We start from the raw sequence: 14,755 nt of genomic DNA, 5'->3' as shown, positions 1-14,755 counted from the left end.
ATGTCCACATGCACAGTGGAATGAGTAACTTAAAATATGCAAGTTCATAAGCAATTGCCATATTGCAAATATAAGACATATCTGTAGCTTTGTTTCAAGACCTGAATGTATTACGTTACATTATAAAGGCTTTTTTTTTTTTTTTTCTTTTGTTCTTTTTCATTCTGAGCATTCAGGATCTGTCATGATAATTGGCTTAACAGGCCAAATATTCTTGAGCACAGACACTAGAAATCTTGCACATATATGTTTAGAACATGGGCACTGAGTTATTCATGTCCATTTCTTCCAGTGCAAACTAGAAAATGTGGCCTGTCTTGGACCTCTTCTATGTGCATATGGTTTGTGGACAACAGTCTTTAAAGACTGAAGGACCAAAGCTTTAGTAAATTATTTATTTTGCTCTTAAGATGACTGTTGTGGAGCAGTATTCTGTCTCACTGGCAGGGTGGTACAGTAGTGTCTAATCTATACTAATCTTCAGTGACTGTAAACTGGTAAGGTGATTAACTGGAAGCGACAGTTCTCTCAACACATGTACAGAATCACTTTGGATAGGGTCATATCTGCATATTTCATGCATTTATTGGTAGTAAAATTTGGGGAAGAGAAATAGAGTTTATAATCTTTTCTACAGTATTTTTTTTCTTCCTTTTTTTTCAGTCCGCAATTTAATCAATTACACTGAAACTCCATCTAAACTTAAAATAAGAACTATTTAAAGCTCACAGACACTATAAAATTAAAATGTTACTAAAAATTTCCAGGTAGTTCAAAATCCCATTATAGCTTGCACTTCGATACTACAATAAGTAGTATCCCTTCAGCCTCACAAAAGGGAGAAATTAGCCTATATATCTAGTCAAGTAAGAATTTAACTAAAACAAAAGGGCCCAGCAGATACAATGCTGAACTAATTATGCTTGAATTTTAAATCTATATATGAAAGTCATTTTAACAAATTACAGACATGGAGGAGACTAATCCACAGGGAAAAGTTCTCCAGTCCATCTCCTGTAAATGCTGCTATGACTCTGACATACCTACAGTCTCGAAGGACAGCCATAAGATACAGCCACAGGAAGAAGCTTTTATTTGTCACACAGTTGTATATAGTCATAGAAATAGGTTATAATTTCTCACCGCAATATTTTTTACCTGTCAGGTACTTTGAAAAAAAAAACACGTATATATAAATGTATATGTATATGCACACACATACATGTATGTATGCATATTATATTTTATCAAAAATAGACATCTGAACATGCATACAATGGCTGACTAACAAACTGTAGTTAAATAGAAGCTTCACCCACTTGTCTGGCAGCAGAAATTTTGTAGTAGATAATACATAATGCTTCCTACAGGAAGAAGTCATTTACCTGAAATTGACGCTTTTGGGTTTTTTTACCTCTTCAAGGTAGAATTTAACATTTGTTGTTACTTCTCTAAAACAAACATATACATCACAGACATCATTTTCAAGACTATTCTATTCCTTGATGACTGCAAGTATTATATAACTACTGTATCCATACATTCAACATCAACTCCGATTTAATAGTAGAGTAGCTGTAGAGCAGTTTTTTATTTATCAAGGTCATATCTTGATGGCTGCACAAGCTTAGATAAATCAGGTGTTAAGCAGGCACATCTCCAAGGAATGTGGAAATTCTCTTATCTGCAATCCTCAGCATATCTTATTATTTACTGCCAAAGAAATGACTGATTAATTTTGTCATCTTTGCTCTGTGATTTTTGCTCAGCTGAAACTGCCTGCCCTCTTCTGCAATGCCTGATCAGACCTATTTAAGTTGATGCCTTTGATCGTAGACACTGAGGAGCTTGCTGACTTAGGCTTTGACTAAACATTCCTCTATTGCAATATTTATGCACAAAATCCTAAATGATAACTGACAGTCAATGTAGATAACAAAAACTTGTAAGATGTTTCCACTATCTTACTGATGCTCGAAATAGCTTTACTTGTACTAGAGGTATCAGTCAAGATGAAAAAATGCTATTAATATAGCAAAAGCTCAACAAATTTTGCTTTTTGAGTAGTTTATTTTTCACAAAGTATCTGAGGTCAGGTAGAAATCTGTTACTGGAAAACTATGCAGTATGATTCCTTTAAAATGCTTTAAATTCTTTCTGTAGTGTGATATCATGCTTAGTTTTGGAAGCTAGGGGCATTTTACTATCAAACTGTTCCAAACAAAATTATCAAAATAAAGCTAATAAAAAACCCTACAACGAAAGTTAAGCCCTATGGAAAAAAATCTGCCTCCAGCTCTTTATTAATCACATTCCAACACCAGAGGCTAAAAGTACATCAAACTGCACCAAATCCTTTTCACATGACAACCTCATAAATTATTCAACTCATTAGTAACACCAAGAGGCATAAAAATAACATCAGTGTTAAGGATGTTTTCTTACAGAGAAAGGTCAGCTAAAAGTTTCAATATTAAAATCCAAAGGCTTAAGCCTCTGAAAAGTAAGTATGTCTAGATAGAATCCATGAATTATAACCTTAAAGCATACTGGTTTAAAATTCCATATGTTGATTTTAATATATCTGTGAAAAGTTAGAATTATTTAATTCTTCAAGTATGACAACTTCAGTCTGTTGTAACTTTTATGCAACCACTGTTTAATGCGTACCACCTCTAAACACACCTGAGCTTTAATTTTCCTGTATGTTGAATGTACTAACAGGTGAGTAGCATGAAATTATATAGAAAAAAAATCCAATATGAAACTATAACTACTTCAGTTTTTCTATTTCTTTTGGTTGCAGCTTTGTCTTACAAGCTAGCTCTACTACCAGGCAGCTGTCACCTGCACTAAAATACTAGAACACCGAAACTACATAAGTAGAGGCAATCTCTGCAACATGCTGAAACTGTTTGTGCAACTTTTATTACAGTTCTCATATAAAAAAAAAACCAAACCATTTTTAGCACCCTCCAAGTACAATTTTATCACAAAGATACAACATTCCTGCTATAAAGGCATGAAACAAAGTCCATCTAAGTAAATGGAAAGCTCCTTTTTTTAAAAAAAAACCAACCCAGGGTAATATTAAGGCTTAAAACTTAATAGTTTATACATTAGATTTCTTCCTGTTTTAATGCTAGTTTAATATCCAAAATTAAAAATATTAATCAATACGAATATTTTTAAGGGTTCTTACAGCTGTATAACACATAAACCCCATGGTTTTGATAACTATTTGCCTTACAAAAGCAACACAGCAATTAGCACAGTTTTGCATCTGCCTCTCATAAGATCTCTATTTCGATGTTTTGGAAGAATGTGGAGAAAATAATCCTTTGTCAAATATGCAATACTATGTACTACTGGGGGAAATGTCTTCCTTAATTCAGTTTATGAACAGTTTATGACCTGAAGTCCTACACATGATAGTCTTCATGTTTAAATAATTATTAAATTGCACTAGCTAGTACAACCGCACACACAGATATTAATTTATATGTCTAACCTTGTTTGAATCCAAGCTATTTGCCTTAACAACCTGCAAAGCTGGTGAAATGCATAGGTCACACAGACTTAGCTTTGTATCTATGATATTCAGAACTTCTGGCAACTTTAGCCTTTGGCTACACATCAGCTGAAAGGTTCAACTTGCTTTGTGTATAAATATTTCAAGTTTTTACTCCTACATGCTAAAGAATTGCAGGATATTTTTTTTACCCTGGTACTACAGATTTAAAAAAAAAAAAAAGGACCCAAATGCATCTTAATATTCTTTAAAAAATTCCTGTCTTTGATATGTTAGAGAGGTACCCCAGCTTAAACCTGAGAAATAAATTTGCTTTAAACTTCTGGAGTACTCAGGTTCAGCCTGCTGTACTGACATCATTAAACATGTGAAACTTTCAGATGATATAAGGGAATGTATAAGCATGTTCCTCCTTCCTCTTTTATACTCCAGCTACCTCTCCATGAAAATCAAACATTGATTAATCCTTAAGTTCCTAGATGGAAGCAGTTCATTATTCAAATCACAAGCATCCTTAAAAAGAATTTTAAACAAGTTCTTAAGTATTTCATGATTTGCAGAGAAAAATACTTTTGGCTGAGATTATGCATGCCAGGATAAAACTTCTGATATTGTTTAAGAACAGTTAATTCCTTATTCACAAAAGGTCTCCAAAGAAACTATTACGACACATTAGTGTGATGGCCCAACAGTTTCATTCTGTCACTCTGGAGAGACTAGTTCAGTTGCTTTTACCAGTGTCTCAAAATTAGCATCTGGGAATGCTACAGAGGTGTAATGTGAATCCCTTGGGGATCAGAGAATTTAACGGCCCACAAGCTCAAGTCTTCTGGTTCATTAAAGTGCAAGAACTGAAAGAATTCCTTTTCTAAGAATATGTTGTCATAGGAATTGTCAGCACTGTCCTTCGAAAAGAAGGGATATGATTCTCAGGGATTCATAGACAGCAAGAAAATATCATAAGCTATATTTTTATTCAGGAGTTAGTACTGACCATATTCCACAGCAGCTTTCAGGAGAGCATCAGAATGAGTAGACCCAAAAGCATTGCGAACAAATCGCCTCCGCCGGCGCAAATCATCTTCCCAGTAATCCAAGCGCCAGAAGTCATGAAGTTGGCTGTGAAATAAAGAACACACACATCAGCACCTACCACAGCTTAAACTGTATTTACATACATTATAGTATAATTGCACTGCTGCTTTTCTATTTCAGGAATACAATGTTGGGAAACATATATTACTAAAACATACAATATTCTAATGTTTCTTTACATGCATTTATACATTATAAACCTCAGCACTGCCTGTCTCAAAATGTTCTGCCTGCTGCTAAAAACATTAATCACCCTAAGCCCATTAACAAATGCAGCATCAAATTACAAGTATTAATGGCACAGCTTGCTTTCTTTTACAGTGTTTTTAACAAGGCTTGTAAATCATAGAATGGACCTCAGTGCAAATAGTTTGCAATTTAATGACTATGGTCCCTTAGCAGACTGAACTTAGAAGTATAAAATATTGCCCACTTGAATTTTGTAGAACTATGATTAAACTAATGTGCTGAAATATTCATTGAAATAATTCCCCACTGCCCCTAGCAACCTGAGAAAATTGCAATTTTATTCATTATTAATAACACTGAATTAGAGCAGAAAAAAAAATCCACCATGTGGTAATTGTCTTGGTAAATTATTATTCCAGCACTAACAGAGTACTAGGACGATTTTATAGCTTCCAGCTAATACAAGCCATTAACTACCACAGCCATCTTTGCGTTACATTGCCTTTTTACATTCGAGAGCAATATTAAAGGTCTGTAGAATGATATAAGCCATTGTTAGTTTATACTCAAGTCAAAATATACACATATATAATCATCTGGTATTCAGCTTTGGTTCTAAAGAAACAAAGCAGCTCCACTTCCAGACAACTTCTAGGCCTTATCAACACAAACATCTTCCACATCAGTTTTATCAGTATGCTGTGGCATATTCTGGCAAAGTCATATTTTAAGGCAACATTTAAAAAACCTTTTGCATCACTATAAAATACCCACAAGGTTTGTGGATGCATCCTTATTATCAAATTCATGATTGAACACACCATACAATGAAAATGATGCTGCAGATCATGTCCTTGCAGACCGTAACTAGGGAACCACTGCTTTAAAACAGTCATTTTCAATCTATCTGCAGAACCTTGGAGATGCATGGTCAAAAGGCAGATGAAAAAAATAGAGAAAATTTTTCAACTCATGAGTGTGGGATACATCTTTGCTGGATTTTTCTAGGTGTTACTTCAGCCACTGTTTTCTGTATTGCCTTAGGCAGGAAAAGATCATCAAGTCCAACCATTAACCCAGGACTGCCAAGTCCACCACATTTAAGCACCACATCTACATGTTTTTTGAACACTTCCAGGGATGATGATTCCACCATGTCCCTGGGCAGTACACACTGGTAGCCATTTCCAGAGGAAATGCTGAAATATGCTAATGTAGAACGGACCTTTTAATTTTTTTAGTCCATTGAACCACTTTTTTTTATGCTTGTACAAGTTCTTGTCTAACTTTACTAACTTCTGTCATGACACCTGGATCAGTTCTGGAGGGCACAGCACCAAGGGAGGTGGACGCAGCAGCTTACCTTCTAGCCACTTAGAAATTTTTTGCATTTTGAGTGACATTTTCCTGACATGCGTCTTAGGTCTGCGTGAAAGCCCTACTTTAATTTCTGCCTTGCAGAACAGGCATTTTACTTATATACAACCAGCCAGGAGGCAACTTCAGGAGTTCAGTGGGAGTTGCTTCCTCACTGAGAGCAATTCAGGGCATCTCGTGTAAAGGCGAGGCAGTGACTCTGAGCTCCCACGGAAGATGCAGCATTAATGGCCTGGCCTGCATGCTATGAGACAGAAATATCTTGCTATCTTGAGCACCAATTATTTTCTGCTGTATAAAACAGCCTACTTCGGTTTTGTACTGTGATATAGTTATTGCTTACAGATGTCATGTTAGCCTAAAGTATCAGTCCATCATTTCTCCTCCTACACTGAGCACCAAATAAATTTATTGGGATTGCTAAATCCCCTTGACCCTTATGTGATATAAATGCAAAAATGGACAGAAAAGTGCCCCATGGTTTAAAAGACAAAGCTTAAAGACTCCTAGTGCGCTCCAAGTTTATATTTTAAACTGATGGTATCAAAGGTAATCCTAAAGGCTTTTTATCATTATTTTTTTTTGAAAGGCAAAAAACTTTCTCTTTCTAATTCCATCTAAGAGTAAGTCACGATGGAACAGGAGTAAAGATATTAATGAAAACTCTTAAACACGAGTTCTCTGAAATGGCATTTATCTCCACAATAAAAAAAAAAAAAGAAAAGAAGACTGTTAGGTTGATAAGAATGATACAATTATGTAAGAATTAAAAACTTTTAATGAAATCAAGAAATATTAAAAGACTAAAAAAATTACATTTTTAATTTGTTCTATGTTTAATCTGATAATCCATTAATTTCATTAATCACTCTGAGGTATACTGTATATTCTCAGCTGAAAGTAATATAGATTTTAAAGTCATTATTTTAATGAACTGTTAAATAAACAAGTGATGAAATTGTCAGAGGATAAGGTCTATTTTTGGGACCCCCAAAAATGTTACAAGTTCAGCAGGGATGGAAGTCTGAAATACCTAACGATGGTGCAAAATAAAAATTTCGAAATAATAGAACACAAACCTTATTCCTAATCACAAATTATATGGCTTTTTAAAACACAACTGAAGTTTCTTCCCAGATTTTTCTACAGGAGTCTATCCCACAACATTATCAAATACTTCCAGATGATGGAAGATGGTATCTGAACCCTAAAGAAAAGGTTTCTGATTCTTAACCAGTTACTCTCAGATTTACCCTTGACTCTTTGTGCAATGTCTTTAATAAAAAGGCAAGATATTCTCCTACCCTATTGTTAGCAAAAAAGCAGATGCCTGAAAAGCTGATGGCTATATATACAGAAAGTTTTGAATGGTTGAGTTTCATCACTTGCATTATAAACAGATAAATTTGTGGGATTTTCCTAAAAAAGTTATATTATTACATCTTTGAATTAGAATAAAAATGCTAGTAAGTAGAAGACTGTGACCATTAGCTTCAGACTAAAACTAAGAATTTAACTTCCTTTAAAAGTCCAGAGCTATGGACTGAATCAGTATTACATTGTCTAGCCTCTAGATTACAGCCTTTCAGAAATACTTATATTCTAATCCTGTGGATGTTATTCAGGCTTTAAGATTTTTCAGGAATTTAGGTGGCTGTTAGGTAGTTCTAAATGATGGCTGTAAATCAAGTAGAACTACACTTTCTAACACTGTAGTAGGCACAAGCGAGTCCTAGATGACAGCAGGTCTGCAAATCGTTCACATCTCTGCTACAATCCATTTTTCCTAGAAGTGACTTGACTAAATCAAGTAATTTTTGTAATTTGTTTCTGTAGCAAGTACAATAGTTCAGTAAGCTTTAATTTTCTTTATAACTTATATTATTAATAATTCGTATTTCCACACCCAACTAGATTACATGTAATTTCCCCTTCCCCCATATCTTATACCAGTCAAGTGACATTTTGAATCAGGCTTGTTTGAATGAAAAAGTGCATATTAAGCATATTGGAATGATTTAATTTTTTTTAAGAACTAAAAGTCCACAGCATCATTTATATGCTACTTCTGCACACATAAAATAAATAAATAAATCTGTATCACTTGAACTGAGCAGTTATTTAAAATGCACCTTAAAACATGACCCAAATTAGTCTGCGCCATGAGCTTAACTGTCAAGATAATTTCCTTACAATCTGTAATATAATACAATAGAAAGCTTTCTCATCCTTACCTTAATGAGGGCTGGTATGAAAATAGTGATATTACAAGGTTACTAACAGTGAAAAGCTTTATTTGGAGTGGTGTTGCACACTTAATCCCAAATTTTGGATGTGCAGTATTTCATGTAGTTAATACAGACACAGAATATACACATTTTAATGGAACAAGCCCTATTTTACTACAGTTATTGAAGGATTACAAATTCTGTTTCATTGCCACTGTCATCACTGGTGTCTGCTTCGCAGCTCGCTGTGTACATTCTCCTACTTCAAGCAGTGTTTTACCTTGTTGAAGGCCAGCATGGGATGGAAAGGCAAAGTGGTGTGGCGTTACCCCAGGTGGCCAAGGTGGACTTTGATAAATCAGAGCAAACAGCTTTGAAGTCTCCCAAGGTCAGGTTGCTCTGAAACTCAGAACTGCCCAGAATTCTATATAATACTCTTTGTTACCATACCCCACACACACCTCCCATGTATTTGGGGACAAAGATTATTGAGATGGACTGAAGTATTTCAGGTAGGCCAATCTATTACCCTCTTAGAGGAGAAACTGTGTAGCTCTCTGCCACCAAAACAATTTAAAAGAATATCCAGCCAGCCTGCACCGCCAAGTCCTCCCTGCCTTTTCACATCTCTATAGCCTGGACTTTTAAAAGACAACTTTTGAAGAGATTTATGTTAACTCCCACAGCCACAGCTCTGATGAAGTATATGGGAAGCAGTTTTTCTTTTACTTATGAATACCAGCTCTCCTAAACAGCAAGTCTTTTTCCACCCTATGGGCAGTCAGCATGGGTGACAGCAGCTCCACAGCTGTGATACCTGGTCCCCTTCACGTACAAATGCAGTTTGCTGTATGACACCTACAGCCACAGCAAATACAAACAGTGGAGAGCAGCAGTACACATGACCATAAAGGCATCCTACAGATGGAAGAGATTAAGTTTGAATATGCTAATGAAGAGAACAGGCCTGCAGGCATGAGGGAAGGCAAAAAAGTTGTTTGGAAAAAGAGGTGGGTCACAGAACTGGAAAGTTGTCAGAGAACCCATAGTCTTTGTAATAATACTGGGAAACTGCATAGAAAAGGCAAGGAATTGATGATCTGTAATTTCCAGAATTAGTCCTGGTTGGTTTTACATAACGTATTTTAAGAAGGAAAACCAATTATTTTCACAGTGTGGAATTATGATTGTGTTTGGAGAATTGAGAAAAAAATGTATATTTAAAAAGTATAAAGCATTTCCCTAAGATAATATGAAGAACAGACTACTTGTAACATTAAAAAAAAAGTAAGTAAAAGAAAACTTGAAATGGAAAAAATTTGCAAATTTTTACTTATGCAATATTTATTACAGTTAAAAACTACAAGCCAAAATATAAACCTGTTTGCCAGAAGACAAAAAAAAGTAAAAGTCTTCTGCAACAATTAAAGAGCAAATATTGTTTAGAAGTGGTATAGCAACATATAAATACTGTATCAGAGTGAAGGTTCCTCTGACTGTGCTTGAAACAGAAACAGTGACTGCTGGGTTTATCAAGATGGTGAGACACACACGTAAAAATCACATTATAATGGCTAAAAGAAAACAAAGCACTACTGTGCCTGAACAGAAACAAATATCAAAAGCCTTAATTAACGTAACTTCTATAGTTTACACAAAACCAATTTTTTTAGCTAGAAAAATCACAAAACTCCATGATGTTTTTCCAAAGAGTATGCTGGAGAATCTCCAAAATAAAGCTACTGAAGTTTTTTTTAAAAGTACTGAAAACTAAGAATAATGCTAAACAACTACTACCAATAAAAATAAAATCTGGAAATATCAACACAGAGAATAAACATGTCAATGAACCTGAGAAACATCTAATGCAATGAAAATTCAAAAAGACAGTAAAAATATTATAAATAGGAGTTTAAAAGATCTTTAGGTCTTGCTACAAACAGCAACATTTTTTTCTCTTAAGTACATATGCACAAGAATTACTGTTGTTAAACATCAGGAGTATATTTGGCAGAGGTTCAAGGTAGAAGGGGAAAAGTCTCAAAAAAAGACCTTACCATTTAAATATAAGGATGCTAAATACTCAGGGAAATTTAGGTAATATTTAACCTTTTAAAAGTTTTTTTTTTTTTAATGAATATTATGCTGAGTGACTCAATTCATGCATGAGGAAGTTTCATACTGTAATTTTTGAAAGAAGCTGGGTGGATATGTCCTGTGGAAATCACATGGATGTTATATTGTCCTGGTTTTGACTGGGATAGAGTTAATTTTGTTAGAAGTAGCTGATGCAGTGCTGTGTTCTGGCTTTGGTGTGAGAACAGTGTTGATAGCACACTAATATTTCAGTTGTTGCTTGGTAATATTTATACTAAGTCAAGGACTTTTCAGTTTCTTGGGCCCTGCCAGTGGGAGGGCTGGAGGGACACAAGAAACTGGGAGGGGACACAGCCAGGGCAGCCTTGACCTGAACTAGCCAAAGGGATATTCCATACCAATGAGTAGAGTTGTGTGATGTTAATTGTTACACAGTATTGTATATTGTCACTTCCGTATGCCTGTTAGTACTGGGCATCCTGTGGCGCCCATCTCTACCACTTTGGATTTGAAGATCTGATCCTGACTCCTCTTCAACTGCCACACCAACAAAGAATGGCTTTGGTGAAACCAGATCAGTGCAGCCATAATAGAATCAGAACTGTCTTCAAAGTGCAACAATCCCGCACCTCGTACCATCTTCCCTGCCCAGAAGGACTGTTACAATAGGTGGAGTCCCATGTCGTGGACTAAATGAACTCAGTGGATTTCAGAGAAATGGTCCATAGACTAAGGGAATGACACCGTGGATTTATGTTAAAGGACAGAAGAGGTGATTATGTATTTGAAAACGTATCATGTTGTAAATGGTATGGAATAAGAGGTGGATACTGTCCTGGTTTCGACTGGGAAGCAGGGCTACAAGGCTTAGGATATCATTACAATATGATGAATTCATGTTCAGAAATTAGTGAAGTGACATAAACAGCAGGAAGACAGGCCATGAAGAAGAACATAAGAAGCTGATGGAGAGGGCACAGACAATAAGTTCTGGGGGATGGTGGTTGTGTCAGTGGGCAAACAAGGGATGCCTAGACTGCTGGTTAGGGATAGTGTTTCCTGGGGGATGGCAGGATGGTCAGTGACCACTGGCTTTCAGTGAAGCAAATTAGCATGGGTAGAAATGAGAGAGAAAGCAAAGGAGCTCCCTGCAAATTTGGTTAAACAGTTGGTGTCCTTGTCACTGACAGCTGGAGAAGGTGGTGCGTACAGCACAGCAGTCCAGCTAGACAACTTGCATCCCAGCAGCATGGCTAGAAGGCATGCCAGCACTGCCGTATTCAGAAGCATCATGAGAGATGACAGGTATTTTTTGTACCTCCTGTGTAGGGCTGCCAAAATGTGAAAAATTAAAATGAGAAGAGACAGGAGACAGGAATGATCGGTGAAATTTGAGAAGAAATGTAAACAAAGTCAGAGCACAAAAAATGAAAAAGTACTTGATAGAAAAGTCTAGAGTTAGGCAGTGAGGAATTAAAAAAGAAAAGTAATAGGGTCTAACCAATAGATAATATTCACTATTCACTGGAATAATTTTACCAGAGCAGGAGAAAACAGGACAGATTAAAAGTTTTTTTCTGGCAATACTTTCCATGGTACCGGGAAATGAGAAACCATAAAGAGCACAGATTGGGAGGCAAAGAAATTGAAAAGCATAGATCAAAGATTTGAAAAGTTGATTTTGTGAAGAAAAAGCAACACTGAGCTGGAAAAAAATGGAGTAGTAGTAAGTTTGTAAGGAACAGAGATGTGAGAAGAAAACCAATGGCCATGGAAATGAGTGGAAGAGAAATAACTGTGGAAGTGGACAGGAAGAAAAAGAAATCCATGTGAATAACTATGGATGGATAAATGGATAAATAGTGGGTTATCAAGAATATCTGTTAGATAATCTATAATATTTTGAGACTTGCAAATTTAAGTTACTTTTGTTTAAGGCAGTGAGCTCCAGAAATCTGTGACCTTTATGGCTGATCTGTGTTCTACAGTTACTTTATGAACAGAAAAAGGGGAAAAAATAGTTCATTTTACCACAATCGATAATACACACAGCACAAGTTACCAGCAGATTACATACTAGTTGACGCACAGGTTTCCCTGTGAAGACTGGAATATGGTAGAAGTTTTTAAAACAGGAAGGAAAAAGTTTATAAGTTGTTTACACTTGTAAAGGATGAATGAAATTCATGAGCCTGCAAACTTTTACAGATATTGGCATTTATGTGTTGTAGCTTTGCAAGGTTTGAGTGGAGGGGAAGGGTTTTTCATGTAGACTTTGAAATTAGGGTGAGAGAAAGCACGAAGGACCTCAAAGTAACAGAAAAAACTACCACTGATCATCAGAACAGGAGCAGAAGAGTCACCTTTGAAAGGCAAAAAGAAAACTGCCAACACAGTTTCTTTCCTATGATCATGTTACTAATGGTATTGCATTAATCATGAAGGACAAAACTGAGAGGAACGGAGAATTGGCTACAAACGAAATAAGAGCGAGAACCATCAGAAGACCACTAATGATTAAAGATCCACCAAATTCCTGAAGAAGAATTTTGTAAGAACTGTTTTAAAGTGTAACATCCTTGTCAGAAAAGGAGGAGTGATTTATGTGGCTTTTATTCTCTTCTTAAGGCACTGGAAAAAGGTGTATTTAATACACACTCTTAAGGAAACCCTCCAACTCCTGAAACTTTTATGACTTAATTTCAGTGAAAAAGATGAGGACACTGAAGTTCAAAAGAAGTAAAATAGAAAGAAGAAGCTGAAACCAGAAATCTCTCTAGATGTATTAATCTTCAGTTAGATGAGACATCAGAAAGGAGAGTAATGTCAGTAGATGTGAAAGGGAGGCTGTGGCAATAGAGATGTTCTTTTTAGCTATGGTAGTACCTGAAACACAAGCTTCTAAGACAGCTAATTCCCAGATTATACTGTATGGTCTGATAACTTGCTTCTGATCATCAGGAAAATTTCTGTAAAACGCAGACAATTTGTATATGGATTTGGGATTTTAGTACATTGCATAAAGTCTGAAGGAAAAAACGATAATGAACACACAAAGAAAGAAGGACTAATAATCATCCTGATTATCTAGGTTTTTTATAAAGCTTAGATCTCCAGAATGAGATGTCATTCTGGAATAGCTGCTATATTATTCAGTAGTAGTAAACTTACATCATGAAGCAGTAGTTTTAGGGAAATAAGACTAACCATGCATAAAACTATATGGGAAAAAACATAAGAACAAAGCCACGTACCTCTTAAAAAATTAGTAATGGACATGTCAATAAATCAAATGTCATCAAAGTAAAACTAAAGGTAAGTAGAATTTTTTAAATTATTAAATTGATTTAACATGAAACATAAATTAAAAGTAATGTGAAATAAGTTTGGCAAATTATCCAAATATTGATGTGCCATAGTAGGACACTACATGTAGTACACCTAAATGAAACAATACAATTTCTTGAAGTTTTATACTCAGTTCCTTTTAGAATCCAGTGACATCGAATAAACTGAACTGAGGCAATATAAAAAGTAGATACATAAATTGTCAGTATTTGACTCACCAGAATCACACTGGGTTTTTTTAGTAACAAAATAACAGAATGCAAGTGCATAACATTTTAGGAATAATAAATGGTATCCCTTGAAACAGTAAAATGCAATAAACTTTACGGTTACTAAAACTGAGACATATAGTAAGATAAACTTTGAGGATAAGGAAAAAAAGTGGTTGGAACAATACTCTGTGGTTTAACTCAGATTTCCAGTCTGGAACTTTTATCCTATTTCAGAATGTGTTGACATCTCTCCAAAGAAGAAATAAACCCCTCAGAGCCCAAAAAGCCTTTCTATAGTTTCAAATAAATGAAAATTTGGGTAAAAATTACTTTTGGAAAATGTTTTGAATGAAAATACAGTGTTTTACAACATTTTTATTTTTAATGCATTTTTTCTTATATCATGCCATCTCAGCACAGTGGTGTACTTCAGAAAATTTCATAAGTACTACCATGATGCCACAGTATAACAAACTCCAAGATGGAATGAATGGTGTATTGAGGTTGCCTCTCTCAACTGATTGCAAGAAACAGACAAAATGGCTTACACTGGAAGCGTAACTGTACATGCCAATAATTAAGCAAAATGTACTCCATGCAAAGAATGCAGCTTTCCTTATTCAAAACATGGAACTAGCTCAAAGTTTCACTGACACAAAAATTGAACTATTTAGCCA

The 14,755-nt window shown here is 35.3% G+C and overlaps 1 protein-coding gene across 3 annotated transcripts in view; it reads right to left on the bottom strand.

Moving 5' to 3' along the window:
* The window catches only part of NBEA (neurobeachin), a 510,084-nt gene that overhangs the window by 185,259 nt on the left and 310,070 nt on the right, over positions 1 to 14,755 (bottom strand). For all 3 annotated transcript variants that reach the window (XM_055702674.1, XM_055702673.1, XM_027815633.2), the window contains exon 39: positions 4,527 to 4,651. In XM_055702674.1, coding sequence (XP_055558649.1) covers positions 4,527 to 4,651 — 125 coding nt within the window. The remainder of the gene's footprint in view (positions 1 to 4,526; positions 4,652 to 14,755) is intronic.

This window comes from Falco cherrug, chromosome 2 (genome assembly GCF_023634085.1).
Source record: "Falco cherrug isolate bFalChe1 chromosome 2, bFalChe1.pri, whole genome shotgun sequence".
Lineage (NCBI taxonomy): Eukaryota > Metazoa > Chordata > Aves > Falconiformes > Falconidae > Falco > Falco cherrug.
Note: the sequence above shows the minus strand (reverse complement) of the source record. Positions and strands in the feature narration are given on the sequence as shown.